The 15879-nt window shown below is 41.1% G+C and overlaps 1 protein-coding gene across 1 annotated transcript in view; it reads right to left on the reverse strand.

Annotated features, from left to right (window-relative positions):
* The window catches only part of bin3 (bridging integrator 3), a 31428-nt gene extending 15621 nt beyond the window's left edge, over window positions 1–15807 (reverse strand). The window contains exons 1-6 of the mRNA XM_088993629.1: window positions 15698–15807; window positions 10689–10737; window positions 10566–10606; window positions 6158–6219; window positions 3898–4034; window positions 5–45 (exon numbers count right to left, since the gene is read on the reverse strand). Of these exons, the coding sequence (XP_088849755.1) occupies window positions 5–45; window positions 3898–4034; window positions 6158–6219; window positions 10566–10606; window positions 10689–10737; window positions 15698–15705 (338 nt within the window). The 5' untranslated portion in view covers window positions 15706–15807. The remainder of the gene's footprint in view (window positions 1–4; window positions 46–3897; window positions 4035–6157; window positions 6220–10565; window positions 10607–10688; window positions 10738–15697) is intronic.
* Between the last annotated feature and the right edge of the window lie 72 nt (window positions 15808–15879).

The raw sequence follows: 15879 nt of genomic DNA on the forward strand, positions 1-15879 counted from the left end.
TTACTTCTTCAGCGGGTCTATCACAGTCTTCTGGATCTGATTGACCTGCAGTGTGAAAAAAAAGATGGAAAAAGTGCCAGAGTCAATTCTCAATTGTCAAATTGAGTTGCATTTTAAATAGAGTATACAGGGGAAAAAGGTGTGTGTGTGTGTGTGTTGGGGTGGGTTGCTTGCAAAAAAACAAACAAAAAAAAAACAATTATGACACTTAAACCCCAAGGTGAAATCCCTGAATATTCATAAGGCTTGAGATACAAAACGATACACCTGTCAGGGGACGGACATAAAAGCCAACGCCTCTCCCCCTTCCTCCAATTTCAAAACCACTGGAAGGTGGACCGCCATACAAGATCAACAATAACAGTTTTGAATTGTTTTTTTTTGTAGGGGGGGGGGCTTCAGCTGTTGTTAAAGCGCTATATGTGAGTAAACTCAAAGCAACTCATGGTTAGGGTTCCTGTTACATCATAAATGATGACTGTCGAGCTAGCTATCTATTAGCTATCTGTTAGTTATCTATTAGTTATTTATTTGCGGTCTAGCTGGCTGGATAGCTATCTATCTAGCTAGCTATTAGCTATCTTTTACTTGTCTATTAACTATCTATTAGCGGTCTAGCTGGCTGGATAGATATCTATCTAGCTAACTATTAGATATATATTAGCGATCTAGCTGGCTAGCTATCTAACTATTAGCTATCTGTTAGTTATCTATTATCGATCTATTAGCTATCGATTAGCGGTCTAGCTGGCTGGATAGTAATCTAGCTAGCTAGCTAGCTATTAGCTATCTGTTAGTTATCTAGTAACGATCTATTAGCTATCGATTAGCGGTCTAGCTGGCTGGATATCTATCTATCTATCTATCTATCTATCTATCTATTATCTATTAGCAATCAATCTGGCTAGCCTACTAGCCATCTAGGTATTAGCTATCTGTTAGTTATCTATTAGCGATCTATTAGCTATCGATTAGCAGTCTATCTGACTGGATAGCTATCTATCTATGCAGCTAGCTATTAGCTATCTGTTAGTTATCTATTAGCTATCTATTAGCAGTCTAGCTGGCTGAATAGCTAGCTAATCGCTAGTTAGCTATCTGTTAGTTATCTATTAGCTATCTATTAGCGATCTAGCTGGCTAGCTATCTAGCTGGCTGGCTATCTAGCTAGCAGCTATCTGGAAGTTATCTATTAGCGATCTATCAGCTAGCTATTAGTTATCTATTTGCGTTCTAGCTGGCTGGCTAGCTATCTATTAGCTAGCTATCTGGCTTCCTATCTGAGTTACTTCCATGTTGAGTGAACGCTGGCACGTGTGGTTGCCGCTGCTCACCCACAGCAAAATATCCTGTGACTGTAAAGTGACCTTGAGTTTTAAAAGGGGAGTATATACATGAAATGTATTATTATATAAAATCAATATGTATATTGTATTGTATTTTAAATAGCGCTGCCCAGATGCATCAGTGGAAAAGAGACAACCGATACTTCAATCTGACAGCGAGAGAAATGCCCCGAAGAAGCTATGAGAAGGCAATGCAACGACGAGGCACATTTCTAGATTGTGGTTGGAGGGGAACGGCGGTGGAGGTGGAGGTATATTTTGTAAAAAATAAAAAATAAATAAAAATAAGCAATAAGAGACAAGTCTATGGGAATTCACATGGTCTTTTGTTTTACATATTCACCCCCCCCCCCCCCTCATCTTCGCTTCTTCTAAAAGTTGAGCGCATGCGGCGAGGAGGGAGAAGAAGAGCAACGGCAGATTTGCTTAAGCATGCCGGTGGCCTCTACCCTCTGCCCCTTCCCACAGAGAGGAAGGAGAGGGGTGGTGGTGGTGGTGGTGGTGGTGGTGGTGGGGGGCAGCGCTATTCCTCGGAGGCCCCCGCAGAGCCCGGGGCCCGGCGCTCAAGCAGCAGTCTCTCCATCAGTGAGTCACGGGGCAGAGGCCAAACCCGACACGCAGGCCTCCCAAAAATACACGAGGATCGCAGAGGAAATCAATATCCCCTTCCAAACGGCGCATCCTCTACCACGCCGCCGCCATCTACACGGGGGGGGGGGGGGGGGGGGCTCCGCTTCAGCAGCGGTTGCGCCCGGAGGGGGGCCGCGCGCCCTTCCTCAGCCCCAGAAATAAACACACGGACCCGGCCGGGGCCACTGCTGCCTTCATTATCACTCGTTCGCCGTTTCATGCGCTGGATGCTTCTCGCTCGCGGGCCCTGAGGCGAATATTTCTCGTCTCAGCGCGGCGTCCGAGCCAAGGGTGGCTTTTTCGCTTTTTGTGTCTGCTTTCGCAAACGGGTACGGTGATTCTGAGCGGCGGGAAAAAAAAGTGCTCGGCGTGGCTTTCTCGCCTGGAGCGCACGGTGAGCCATTTTATAAAAAGTCAACACGTAATGAAGCTTCGGAAGTTTATTTAGTCAGACGGGGAGGAGTGGGGGAATATCACGTGCGACGAGCTGTCGGTTCTTGTCTAGCTGAAGGTTGTCCATCAAATGAGCTGAGCTCTGAATCAAGATCTCAAGAAAAACGGCGCGGTCTGTTGAGGATCAACAATGTTTTTTCCCATCCACATTGTGCTCACCGACGCATGAACGCGGCTGCTATGGAGATGAGACGATTTGATGGTGTGGCAATAACAAAAGGTAGAATGCAACATGAGCATGGCAACGAAGCACAACCCCCCTCACCTTACATCCCAAAAAACTTTATATAAATCCCCAATATTGCACATTTTGTTTTTGAAAAAGTATGTCTTGCGCAGAGCAGTTGTGCCCGAAGGATGCACACCTCGTAGGTATGGGTGGCCATGATTCGCCTCGCATAAACTCTCGAGACGGAAGACGAAATGTTGTGAAACGACCAGAGTAGGCCATCATATTTATTTAGGAATATCGCGAGCTGAAATGACCTTTTATCAGTGACTTCCTCTGAGATTCTCAACCCACGTTGACACTATTGTTGTGTCTGTCTTGGCACGACAAGTTCATGCGGTCAAGACGGCGCCAGCAGTTCCATGAACGATACACTAGTCAATGACAGGAGGCATGTCAAGTACATTTTAAGGTTGACGGTAGCATATGAGTGTCCGTTGGACGAAACTTCCGCTCCTGAGAGTATCAGAAATATTTTCTCTGGGAAGACTATTGAAACGATCAAATAAGTTAATTTTGGCAGGGTCTACATTTTATTTGTATTTGAGAGATAAAATGAATCACAATTTCCACTCCGAAAAACCAAAACATATTTTTTTTAACGTATTTCTTTTTCATTTTTTGACTTATCTATTTCTAATATATCAAATAGAAATGTGGGTAAAAACAGTGTTTGAAATAACGTCTGCCCGGAAGCGTACAACATTTACGTCGGGCGTACAACTGTCAAAACGTCTCGGTCCGAGTGGCCGACAACTACTTCAAGAAATTATTCAATAAAGCAAAAGCTATAAGCAAACCGCTACAAGCCATGTGGACTCCTCTTTCTAAGCGCCTTTCAAAACTCTCAAGTACACTTCACAGTCACGGTATAGTCCAAAGCATGAAACAGGTTTCTGATTGACTGCCGTGACGAGTATGCAAATTGCCAAATGAACCAAATAGGTCATATGCCAAGATTATATTCTCGCGAATTTAACGTTTGTAAGGCGAAAAGTTCGTTAGCTAAAGCGTTCGTAAGCAGAGGTATCATTGTACACCATTCATTGGGGGTGCGCCTTATACACCGAAAAATACGGTTAAAAAAACTAATGGAAAAAAAATATTTTGGAATAATTTGGATTTGATATTTGAGAAGATATATTGACCAAAAAAAAAAAATAAACGTATGTGCGTGAAGTGTGCCAAGCCAGTTCCAAGAACCAAGACTACAAAAGCGAAATGGAGCAAAAATCTGACCTTCTCCTGATTGAAAGAGTCCATCGTCTTCATGGCCGTGTCCAAAGCCGTCATGGATTCGAAAAAGGCCTGGTCCTGTTCGCACAGCGGGTTACTCAGAAGGTCAGCGGAGATCTTCACCGCCGCTTTCGACATGGCTGAGGAACAAAAAAAGGGGTGACTGGATATTGTCACAGCTCAGTTTATTATAAAAAAAACACTGCTGACCCCTTTGGTCCAAATCTGAAGAGGTCGTAGCGGGGAGGCGGGGGAAGGAGACCATCATGACGGTTATTCACCAAAGCACCGAGAATGTCGCCCATGACGACACCAATTACCGTTAAAGCGCACTTTGTTTCGACATGCGGCATACGCGCCACATTATGGTTTCGTTGTCCACGCTAATGAGCTGCGTTAGGGGAGACGTGAGATGACAGGAAGGGCCGTGGTGAAAATGGCGTTTTTTTTTTTTTTCCAAATGGAGAAGAGTCACTGCTGTTTTCACACGTCTCTCCTGAGGCCCATTCCAACCAATTAATTACTTCCGCGTGGCATTCTTTTTATTTATTTATTTTTGCTTTCCTCACCAGCTGACAAGTGACATGCCGCTGGATACGATTTTGACCTCGGTTAGAAACGTGGATGATGAGGGACAAGCGATGACTTGAGGCGATTTACTTCTTTGAAGGATACTCAAACACAAAGCTTTTAATTATTATACACGTACAGTGGAGCATCCGCCAGCCATTTTCTATCGCGCTTGTCCTTATTAGGAGCCTATCGCAGTTGACTTTGGCAAGGAAGTACGGTTACACCCTGGACTGGTCTCCGACCACATTGCAATGCACACACAAACAAACCATTCACAGCAATAGACACATGCGAGCGGTTGTCCACTCCTATTTTGACCGAAGATTGACTAACCCCCGACGAAGCAGCTAACCCCCCCACGAGCGACCCGTTCACGCCTGCTACGTATGCGCCATAGCCGTAAATGACAATAACAATCTCTATGTTTATTAAAAAGAAATCACTGCCTACCATAGTGGGAGATATGACACAGGGAGCTTTGGTAGCTTGTTTAATGCAGAAACACCATTTAGCTAGCTTGCGTGTATCATTTCAAAACAACGCTTCTGACGGCAGAAATTTCCTTTCTTTACCGAGGACATCGGTATATCATAGATCCAATAATAAAATATGTAAATAAAAGCTGTTCATGAGATAAAAAAAAAAAGATATCGCTCGACGACTGCGACAGCTAGCTGCAATTGCGGATTGCTAACCGCCAACGTTCTGTGACTCACCACTCACTATATGTTCAAGATTCGTTCGTTTATCTCTCTCTAGCAAGCTAGCCACCTATCTATCACTCTCTCTAGCTAGCTAGCTACCTATCTCTCTAGCTAGTTAGCTAGCTACCTATCTATCTCGCTCTCTAGCTAGCTAGCTAGCCACTGATCTAGCTCTCTAGCTAGCTAGCTAGTCACCTATCTCTCTCTCTCTCAAGCTAGCCACCTATCTATCACTCTCTCTAACTAGCAAGGTAGCCACCTATGTATCTCTCTAGCTTGCTTGCTAGCCACCTATCCATCTCTCTCTAGCTCGCTAGCGAGCCACCTATCTGTCTCTCTTTCTAGCTATCTAGTGAGCCACCTATCTGTCTCTCTCTAGCTAGCTAGCTAGCCAACTATCTATCTATCCATGTAGCTATCTAGTTCGGTATCTATCGAGCTATCTAACTATTTAGCTAGCTAGTTATCGTTTAGCTATCTATCCGTTTATCGATCAATTCATGTAGCTATTTATCCATCCATCATGATTTAATGTGGACGTAATTTTATTTTCCCACTAAACGCCAAAGAAAGCCGGTCCACGGACTACCGCTGGACTGAGTTTGACTGGTTGGGCATTCACGCTTTAGAGCGTTGACACTTGAACTACAAAAACATTCCCATTAAAGTTTGACTTGACAGTATTTTGATTTACAAATAACGTAACAAGTAACTATGACAAACACACAAAAAAACAACATTTCGGAGTTCACGCAAAAGTGCAATTCCACACACACACACACACACACACATCTTGGGAAAAAAAACATTGAAAGATAAAGGCGACGCTCCAAATTTTTTTTGTCATCTCATTTGTTGAGTAGCTCCAAGATCTGGCACACATGGGCAAACGAATCGAGGCGAGACAAATATTTTGGCAGCCTTGAAAAAACCTGCCAATCAACAAGTATCGGCGATTGATGGCGTACAAAAGTGACGGAACCAACCTAAATCAGCCTCCGTGCTCTTCTTCATGTCCTTGTGAAGCTTTTTCGTCTGATCCTCCAACCTGCGCGACAAGAGACGGAGAATGATTATCGGCAACAATCTGCCGCGGCGGTAGAGTCGCAAATATGCGTCAATGGCTTTAAAAGAGACAAAAGAAACAGGAAAAAGTGGTGAGAAGAAAATGTATGTATTAAAGGACAACCGACGTCACTTTTTTGTTTCTTAACTGACGTCAGAAAAACGTTTTATAGCATCTAAAATTCCCAAAACACGCAGTATGATATTTTTAGTCAAATGCAAAACACCAACAAAAATGACTTAAAGTGTCCAAAATCTGCAAAAAGTTGAGCTGCGAATTGGGCCTTTTTACAAAGTCCTGCCCCCAGTTCGTGACGTCACGCCAAGACGTCTTGCATTGCTGGAGAAACAATAGCTTCAGATTCGGAGAATATGCTTTCTTGTTACACATCCAGTTATGAATATGATTCAAATAGTTCTGAAGAGGAAAGCATACATGTTTGCAATCGATTAAATAATTTATTCCGTGCCATTATGAGGCAACATGGAGGGGAAATGTCTCACCGAAAAAGAGGCCCAAAATGGCGACCTCCTGAGGCCACCTCTGTTTCCACAGGCTGATAAATTCCTTATATGGAGCTTGCACGCCCTCTTCTGGCGGCTTTTGGGTGCAACACGAGGTCCCCAGACCAAACAAGTACAGCAAAATACATTGACGTGATGGAAGGACCGCTACAATGCGTCTTTTTTTCGGTCAGAGGGGTACCTTTCGTGACGTCACGTACAGACTCGTCACCAACTCAAAAACAAGGCTTCCTGAATATTCAGCGCGAGTCTTACAACGTAAAATATAGCTAGATGCGGTGGAATCTTATTAAAATACGCTCAGTAGAAGTCATTTGAAGCCATTTTACAAATTATGGACACAACTTGTCCGGAGACATCAGTTGTCCTTTAAAGTTGAATTGCTTTATTGTAAACAAAACAAATGAGGAGTCTGACTAAAGTTGGACGGAGAAAAGTGCGCAGCGAGAAGAAATTACACATTTCATTGACTCCGCATAGAAAGTTATTACGGCATCTTTCAGATAATTAAGCAGACAAGGTAAAATGTTCTTGTGAACGTCAACCATCTTTGCTCCAAAAGCACTTAAAGCTTTTCATCATTCCGCTGTACATATTCCATTGATGGCTGTACAAAATGGCAATTAGGAGACGAAGGAGGTTGAAAACATACGCCGCTCATTACATCAATTGAGGCAAACGAGGGGTTTACAATCTCCCCCGAGACCGCTGTCACTTCATTCCTCCTGCTTTGATGAACAAGGAAATGGGCTTTCATTTCCAGTTCGCGCTTTAAGGGATTGTCTCATTTGAGGGTGAATAATCCGTGGAAAGATATGGAGTAAGGGAGGTTTGTGGAAGGGGGGCATGATAAACGCCGGACGAGGTTAAGAAGAACGTTAAGCGTTCAAACGGCGGCCTTGTAAGCATAAATCAAAAGTCGAGGTGCTTATTGAATGAGTCTTTGTGTTGTCATATTATTTGTTTAGTTTTTTTTTTTTTTTTTTTTAGTTTATGTTACTTCCGCGTTGAGTGGCGCGTGTGGCTGCCGCAGCTCACCCGCAGAAAAAATTCCTGTGACTGTAAAGGGTCCTTGAGAGTTGTCCTTTAAAAAAAAATACAATAGCAATACAATACAATGCATGTAAGCTTGCGCGGGTTTGCGTGAGCAAAAGTTAGTTGAAAAACTTTTTTTTTTTTTTTCCGCTACCATAAACGTCTCGCACATTGTGAATCACATGCATCAATAATAATTATTAATAGCCTCATCATGCATCAGACTGGACTTTTTTTTTTTTGACAGCGTGGGCAAGACGTGTCCCGCAGGCCATCTGTTTGACACATGTGGACTAAGAGGTAAGTAGAATTCATTAATTAATACCGATCAACACACGCTTTTGCGCCTCTTGACGTTTTCAAGGATTTCACAAAGAATCGCCGGCGACCAGATGGAGGTTTGTTCCAAAAATGTCACGCGCGACAAATGATGCAACGTGCCACTTTTTATTGTTCGCGGCGCGATTCTGTCAAAGCAATCTCCACAGTAACTTCTTATATATCGCCGCGCACCAATTAGATGCAAGTGGGTCTCACGGGCTGCATCAGATGTCCTCTGAAGCAATCACAAGCTTGGTTTTCTCATAGTCACAAATGTGCTTTTGTTATCGAAAACGCTACAGACGAAATTATTAGTAATACTTTTTGGGCAGGATTTAATCAGGATCTGGTCATTGCGTCGCGGCGTTCCGGGAGGATTGGACACGCCGCATTACCCATTATTGCTGCGAACTGAGCAATTTGGTTTTGGTATGGTTGTCGCAATGTAGAAATGTAAATTTCTCTGCAGCAAAGTTATGAAAGGAAGAGGAAAACAAAGGAAGAAGTAGTTCAACAAAATACGGGAGATGTTGTCAAGGCAGCCACTCACGCGCCGCCATTTTGAGGTCAAAAGAATTACAAAAAATACAGTGATACCTTAGCTTACGAACTTAATTGGTTCCCAGAAAGTGTGTGTAAGGTGAAAAGTGTGTATTCCAAACATTAATTTCCCATAGGAAACCATTAAAATGAGAATAATCCATTCCCAGGTTCCCACAAAACATCATTTTCTACTTTGTAATTTTCTAAGCCTTAAAACTGCACAAAATATACCTTATTATATGTATAATAAATGTGCTATGGTACTATAATTCAATAAATAAACTGTACAGTATAATAAAGTCGTTTTATTTACCTTTGTGATGGTCGATGTAGGTGCTTTCTCTGCCATAATTTTATCTTGTTCCTCATCATGTGTGTTCTGTTTAGCTGGGTTGATAGCTTTTTGCAGTGCAAGTGTACAGATGGCTTGTGCGGGTTGTTTGTGGAGCCTGATCGATGGGATATTTTAACCTTGCAGTCGACACTCTGCCTTTGAACTATTAAAGTTGAAACTCTCTCACTGTCGTCTGCCTGTCTCTTTAATGTTTAAACCACTCCCCCTCACTGCTGCGTTCTTGACCAATCACGTGGCTTTAACTGAAAACTGGGGGCGGGGAATATTTCGAAAATCAGTAGCAGTAAATTGGATTATTCCAATGGATGCATTTCTTATTTTATAACAATGGCGTCATCTTGGACTGTTTCTTTTTAACCGCCCTAAAAAATATAATACAACTCCAACGAGTGTTCTTAAAACTGTTCGCGAGGATCGAATGATTGACATCCTGGCGGTGATGCATTTTTCGAAAGAATGTCGCCCTGTAAAACAAGCCAGCATGTGTTTTTCCAATCCCTGCTTGGCATCACTTGATGAATTTGTGCTTGGCGCAGTCGCGCTCCTACTTGACAAACGGCGCTCACTCGTTGCTGCTGTTGTCGTTTTTTTTTTTCTTTTTTTTTGGGGTGGCTCTCGCAATACGAGCGCGTGTGATGACAGTCAGGTGAGGCTCGAAGCGCATTCCAAAAGGTGCTAATAGCTTAGCCTCATGGAACAGCTGCTGCTCCTTGACCCACTGCCCTAATCTTACCCTCTATCAAGCTGTAACTTTCCTATTTTAAAAAAAATACATCACTTTTGGGAAAATCAACAACAGAAATTCACAATAGGCAATTTCTTTTTTTTTCGATAACTATCCTGTATAATTGATTGTGCGAAAAAAAGGGAAAGGGCAAATAAGAAGAGGGCAAAAATGTAATGTCAGATACATTACTGAGTAATCATACCTGGTAAAATAAAATGGAGCTCAACACGCACATGACCAGCGACCCAGAGTCAAGGTGAAAACATCCTCTCGATCAAGAAAAGCTTCATGTGAGGTTCGAAGCTATTCTTTAATTTTAATCGGGAAATATTTGGTTATGATAAAATTATGTTCTAAGTACCCCCTTGCACTATCCCTCCATTTACAATACTTTAAATTAAAAACAAAAATTGAGGGTGTCAGATCTTGACAGGATTCAACGGTGCCTTATATCAGATACAGTTTTGCAGTCAGTAAAAAATTTTTAAACATGGATTTTTATTTTTTTTTCGTTGCCAAAAGTAATTGATTCAACCAAATGCTACCAACAAGAAAACAACACGATGTGAATTTCAATTTTCATTAAAAAACCTGAAGTGTCCGGTTTTCAATTTTAATAATAAAAATGAGAATAATAATAATAATAATAATAATAATAATAATAATAATGATGAGAATAATAACGGTAATAATAACAATATTAATGCTAATAATAATAATAATAAATGTCAGTAAACTTTTGAGCATTTACGTTACATAATTCATTTTAAATCGGAAAGAAAAAAAAAACAAGAATGAATTTTCATTTTAAATGGTTACTTACTTTTGCAGCTTTTCATATTCCCTCTCAAAGTCTCTTTCAACCTGGAATGAAAATGTTTCAAAATCAGTGATTTTTTTTTTTTTTCTAAACATGATGAGATAACAGTAGCTTTTAGCTACTTACAGTTTTGGAGACAATCTGCTTCTTGGGCTGCCCGATTTTGAAAGGAATCCTGAAAAAAAAGCACATTTATCGTCAACATACTAAAATTTCAACATTGAAAGTCTTAGCAATCACTGGGCTTTTTTCGCACTGGTGCGCCGAATGTTATTTTTCTTTGGTGCACCAACACTAAAATTTGGTCCATGCAAATTTCCCCCTGCTTCGCATACCCACCTACGACCATTCCTATATGAATATTGGCAGGCCAACTTTCTGTCACTTGGTTTCATTACAATGCCTTCAATAAAGAACGCCGACGAGTTAAAATGGTTGAAAAATCAATTAGCAAAGCAGCACTCATTTATGGACAACCAACGTCACTTTTTTGTTTCTTAACTGAAATCAGAAAAACGCTTTATAGCATCTAAAATACTATAATCTAATATAATGAATCAGCCCGTTTACACAGGCTAATAAATTCCTACCATGGAGCTTGGACGCCCTCTTCTGGCGGCTTTTGGGTGCAACACGAGGTTTTCAGACCAAACAAGTACAGCAAAATACATTGACGTGATGGAAGGACTGCTACAATGTGTCTTTTTTTCCGGTCAGGGGCGTTCCTTTTGTGACGTCACGTACGAACTCGTCACCAACTCAAAAACAAGACTTCCTGAATATTCAGCGCGAGTCTTGAAACGTAAAATATAGCTATATGCGGTGGAATCTTTGTAAAATACGCTCAGTAGAAGTCATATGAAGTGATTTTACAAATTATGGACACAACTTGTCTGAAGGTGTCGGTTGTCCTTTAAAGTTATGTCTTTTGTTTAGTGACATGATCATAATGTGTCCCTTGGTGCAGTCAAAGTTGTCTAATTAACCCCGCGCCTCTTCATAAATGCCAGTCATTCTGTGCAGCTGAGTAAATACCACGTGAACTAAAACTTTTCAACACTGTTGGATAAAGTCTGCGCCCCCCCCCCCCCCCCCACACACTTGAGTTTTGGCAGAAGACGATTCCCCCTTAGTTAAAACACACAATCTTTTATCCCTATTTCAAAACGTGAGTGCCGCCTTTAATAAGTACCGCCGCGGCATCACAGTGCTTTGAGAAGCCAACAGTGCCATACCAAAGCGCTCGACGCCGGGTTGTCATTGATACGAGCGCTAATAGGCTGAAATCTAAGCGATATGATGGACAGTTGTGTCTGACAGGCAGGGTGAGGCAGCAGCTGCGTCAAAAGAAAGGTGTGTCGTCTAATGAGATGGAAAAGAGAGGGTGTGATGGAGCGCCGCCTTGTGCAACCAGGAAGGAATGCTAAATCACGTGGGAGCTAGGTTTCCATTTGATGACATCTAAAAAAAAATATATATATATACTGTATATTTTTGTTAAAAACTGACACACACACACGCACAAGACAATTAATTAATTATATACAGTATACATACACACACATACATGTAGATTCTCCCCAACTTACGAACGAGATACGGTCGTTTGTAATGTGAATTTGTTCGTAAGTTGCTTCAGTGCTACGTTTGGCATGGAATGTATTTAAATATAAGGTATAAGTAACATGTATTGTTTTGTACTTAAAAATAAGCACATCTAATAAAATATATGCTCTGCAAAGATATGTACATGTACAACTGGAGAGAATACGACATATGTTACTACAAAAATGTTCGTATGTAGCGTTGTTTGAAACGTTCGTAAGTAGGGGAGCGTATATATATACAGTAAAGTCTCGTTATATCGATATTCAAGGGAGTTCGAAAAAATATCGATATAACCGGGACTATCAATATATCCAATATCGATATAACGAGACTTTACTGTATATACAGTAAAGTCTCGTTATATATCGAGACTTTACTGTATATACAGTAAAGTCTCGTTATATCGATATCGGATATATCGATAGTCCCGGTTATATCGATACTATTTCTATGCACGCACGGAGAAAATTACATGCAAACAGGGTCGGATATATCGATAGTCCCAGTTATATCGATATTTTTTCGGACTCCCTTGAATATCGATATAATGAGACTTTACTGTGTATATATATATATATATATATATATATATATATATATATATATATATATATATATATATGTGTGTGTGTGTGTGTGTATTTTTTTATAATTCATTTTATAGACTGATAGTGGCTGCGAACGTGTAGCATTGCCAGCTTCGTCACGCCATAATGTGCGGGTGGCAGAAAAACGGAGAAAAAAAATGTCCAGTTTTGCGGCGGGGCGGGGGGGGGTTTAAAAGTTCTCTTATTGTTGATGTGATCACAGCATCATGAGAACTCAATAGGAAGAAGTCGGGTCCTTCAACTGAGACGTCAATGTGTTCAAAATGCGCACTCAACATTTATTGCAACGGGCACGACGTCACCGCCGTCCAAAAGCACGTAGGCTTGAACAAAGATGCAACAGTCTTCCGGAGCGTTACGCACTGGCTGCGACAGCCAATGGCAACCTCGCCTCTTGCGGAGAAAACAGAGCGCCGGTTGAGGATGGTGGGAAGCTGAATTGTTCCGCCGGTGACCCCAAAGTCAAAGCTGTCACGTCAGAGGAGTAAATGTGCGGGTTGTGCTGGAATGCGGTCCTCAACAGGGTCCATAAAGACCTCTTTTCACCGATGCTGCTCTCCACTCTTGACCTTGTGTTTGGCCATGCGAGCTGGCCCAAGTGTCGCTCGCCAGCCATTGATGCCGACTGAACCGAATGACGCCATGTCATTTGATGGCTCGATAGCCGTCACCCTTCCGTTTTACACCAAACGTGTGCCAAGTGTCATAAGAAGCGATTGTGTGCGCCCATTTAATCCATCAGATGCGCCCATTTAATGCGCCCATTGTGTGTGCGCCCATTTAATCCATCAGATGCATTTTTCAACAGAATTTATGGTTTGATATATATTTATAAGTACTGTACCGTATTTTCTGCACTATAATAATAACAACAACAACAACAACAACAATAATAATAATAATAATCAATCATCTCAAGGTCGCTTTACAGTCACAGGATAAGTTTTTTTGTGAGTGAGCAGCGGCAGCCACACGCGCCAGCGTTCACTCAACCCGGAAGTAACTCAAATAGATAGAAAGCCAACGGATAGCTAATAACGAGCTAGCTAGATAGTCAGCCAGCCAGCCATATAGCTATTTAGCTAATAGCTAGCTAGCCAGCTAGATAGCTTGCCAGTTCCCAGAAATGTTTGCCTCACCACTCCATAACCACAATGTGAAAAAAAAAATCATCAAATACATAAGGCGCACCTAAAAGAAAATATTTTTTTCAAAAGCTGACCACGCGCCTCATAATCCGGTGCGCCTTATGTATGGAAAACGTTTTAAAATATGTCATTCGTTGAAGGTGCGCCAAATATTCCAGTAAATACGGTAGTTCATGTGTGTTTATTTGTTGAGTTTAGTCTTGACGCCTTTTTTTTGTTAGCAAAATGTAAACCTATTATTTTCTCGATCATGTCGAGTTTTTAAGTTAAAACACAATCGTTTTCTTCAACTACACCACGGGGTGCTCAATACGTCGATCACGATCAACCACTCAAAGTACTATTGGTAGATCGCATGACAAGGTGAACAGACGCTGTACAAATAAAGTTGAGTTGTTTTGAAAAATAACTAGACATCAGCCTATCAGCAATCCCTTCACTCTAGATTGACACAGAGGACAACCAATCAGATGACATTTCATAATTAGGTAAACAGTGCAAGCTCAAACAACGCCCAAGAGCGTTGCAAAGTTAACAAGCTAGTTGTTAGTTTTTCACTCGCTTTTTCCCCTCTTAAACGTAAGAGGGTATAAAAATGAGTGGGGGAGCTGGACTAAATAAGAAGAAAAAAGTATCACTTTCATACCAAATGGGAGGACTTCTTTTTTCACTGACATTTTCAAAGTGTGTTTGTCAGAGTAAATTCAGGTAATGGCAATTATGTTGTGTTGTACAACATATGTGGTTATACATCAACATAAGTGGCAAGAATCCTCAATATATTTCTCAATAAATATAATGGGTAGATGATCATTTTGACTTGGTCGTTTCAAAAGTAGCTCCCATGCTGAAAACGTGTGAGAATCCCTGAACTACACAAAATAAACATGTAAGTACATATGTAAACAAAACACCGACATAAAAACAGCATAAAATGAAATAGGATTTACAACTGTATGCCCATCTTCGTAATTCCTACTCAGCGTTCATGTTATTGTTGTTCAGTGTGACATGTTTCGATACAGGGTCTCATTGAGATATGCAAGTGTACCTCATTGTGTGTCAAACACCATTTTATTTTATTCTGTACCGGATATCAATACACCGACTTCCGTTTTAATACAACGCCTAACTTTACTTCAATTTTATTTTAAAACTATTTTCACTTAGTAACATTCACCAATTATCGGTCGATTACGTGTTTAGTAATTATACAAATAAGAAAACCGATATAGTGATATAAATACAACTATTATAGAAATCAAATGAGCGTGATAACTCTAGCCAGGAACAGTTGCACTACTGTCAACAGATGGCGAGAGCTGTTTACGACTCTGCTTACTTGCTTATTAAAACGAACATTTTGGTTAAGGTTAGGGTAATATCAAGCACAAAATGGAAAATAAACTTGAAATGTATAAGCCGATGCGTGTCCTGGCTTATTCCTCGGTTCATCGGCGTAGAAAGCCAAGTTAGCTTAGCGCCCTTAGCACTAAGTTGTTTTTACACCATTATTTCATATAATGATCCCAAGGAGTTACGAAGCTTTAGCTAAACACGCGACAGCTGTTAGCATAATATATGACGTTATATAGACTCGATGAACGCTGTGTAAAACTTTGGTAGAACGTCGCGCTAATTTAGCATGAAGTTGTTAGAGCTACCAGGAAATAGCCGAAGCCCGGCTCGGTTTACTTTAATGTCATTTCGAATAGTATTAAGACTGACCGCATTCAAATCGTTCAAGTTGGAGGGGCGTAAAGCGACTTACCAGCTCATGTTTGCTAGAATTTTTAATCCAATTTCATTGAGTTAGTCCGTTTTCACCCCAGGAACTCATCCCTCTCGGCCAAACTACCTGGCATCAAACAGGAAGTTGGAGGATCAGCGTTTTGAGTTTTAACCGAAGGAAGAACCGCGACACAAACTTGAAAATGTAATCAAATTATATCA

This window comes from Hippocampus bargibanti, linkage group LG04 (assembly GCF_051943395.1).
Source record: "Hippocampus bargibanti isolate YZ-2025 linkage group LG04, ASM5194339v1, whole genome shotgun sequence".
NCBI classification, from domain to species: Eukaryota; Metazoa; Chordata; class Actinopteri; order Syngnathiformes; family Syngnathidae; genus Hippocampus; species Hippocampus bargibanti.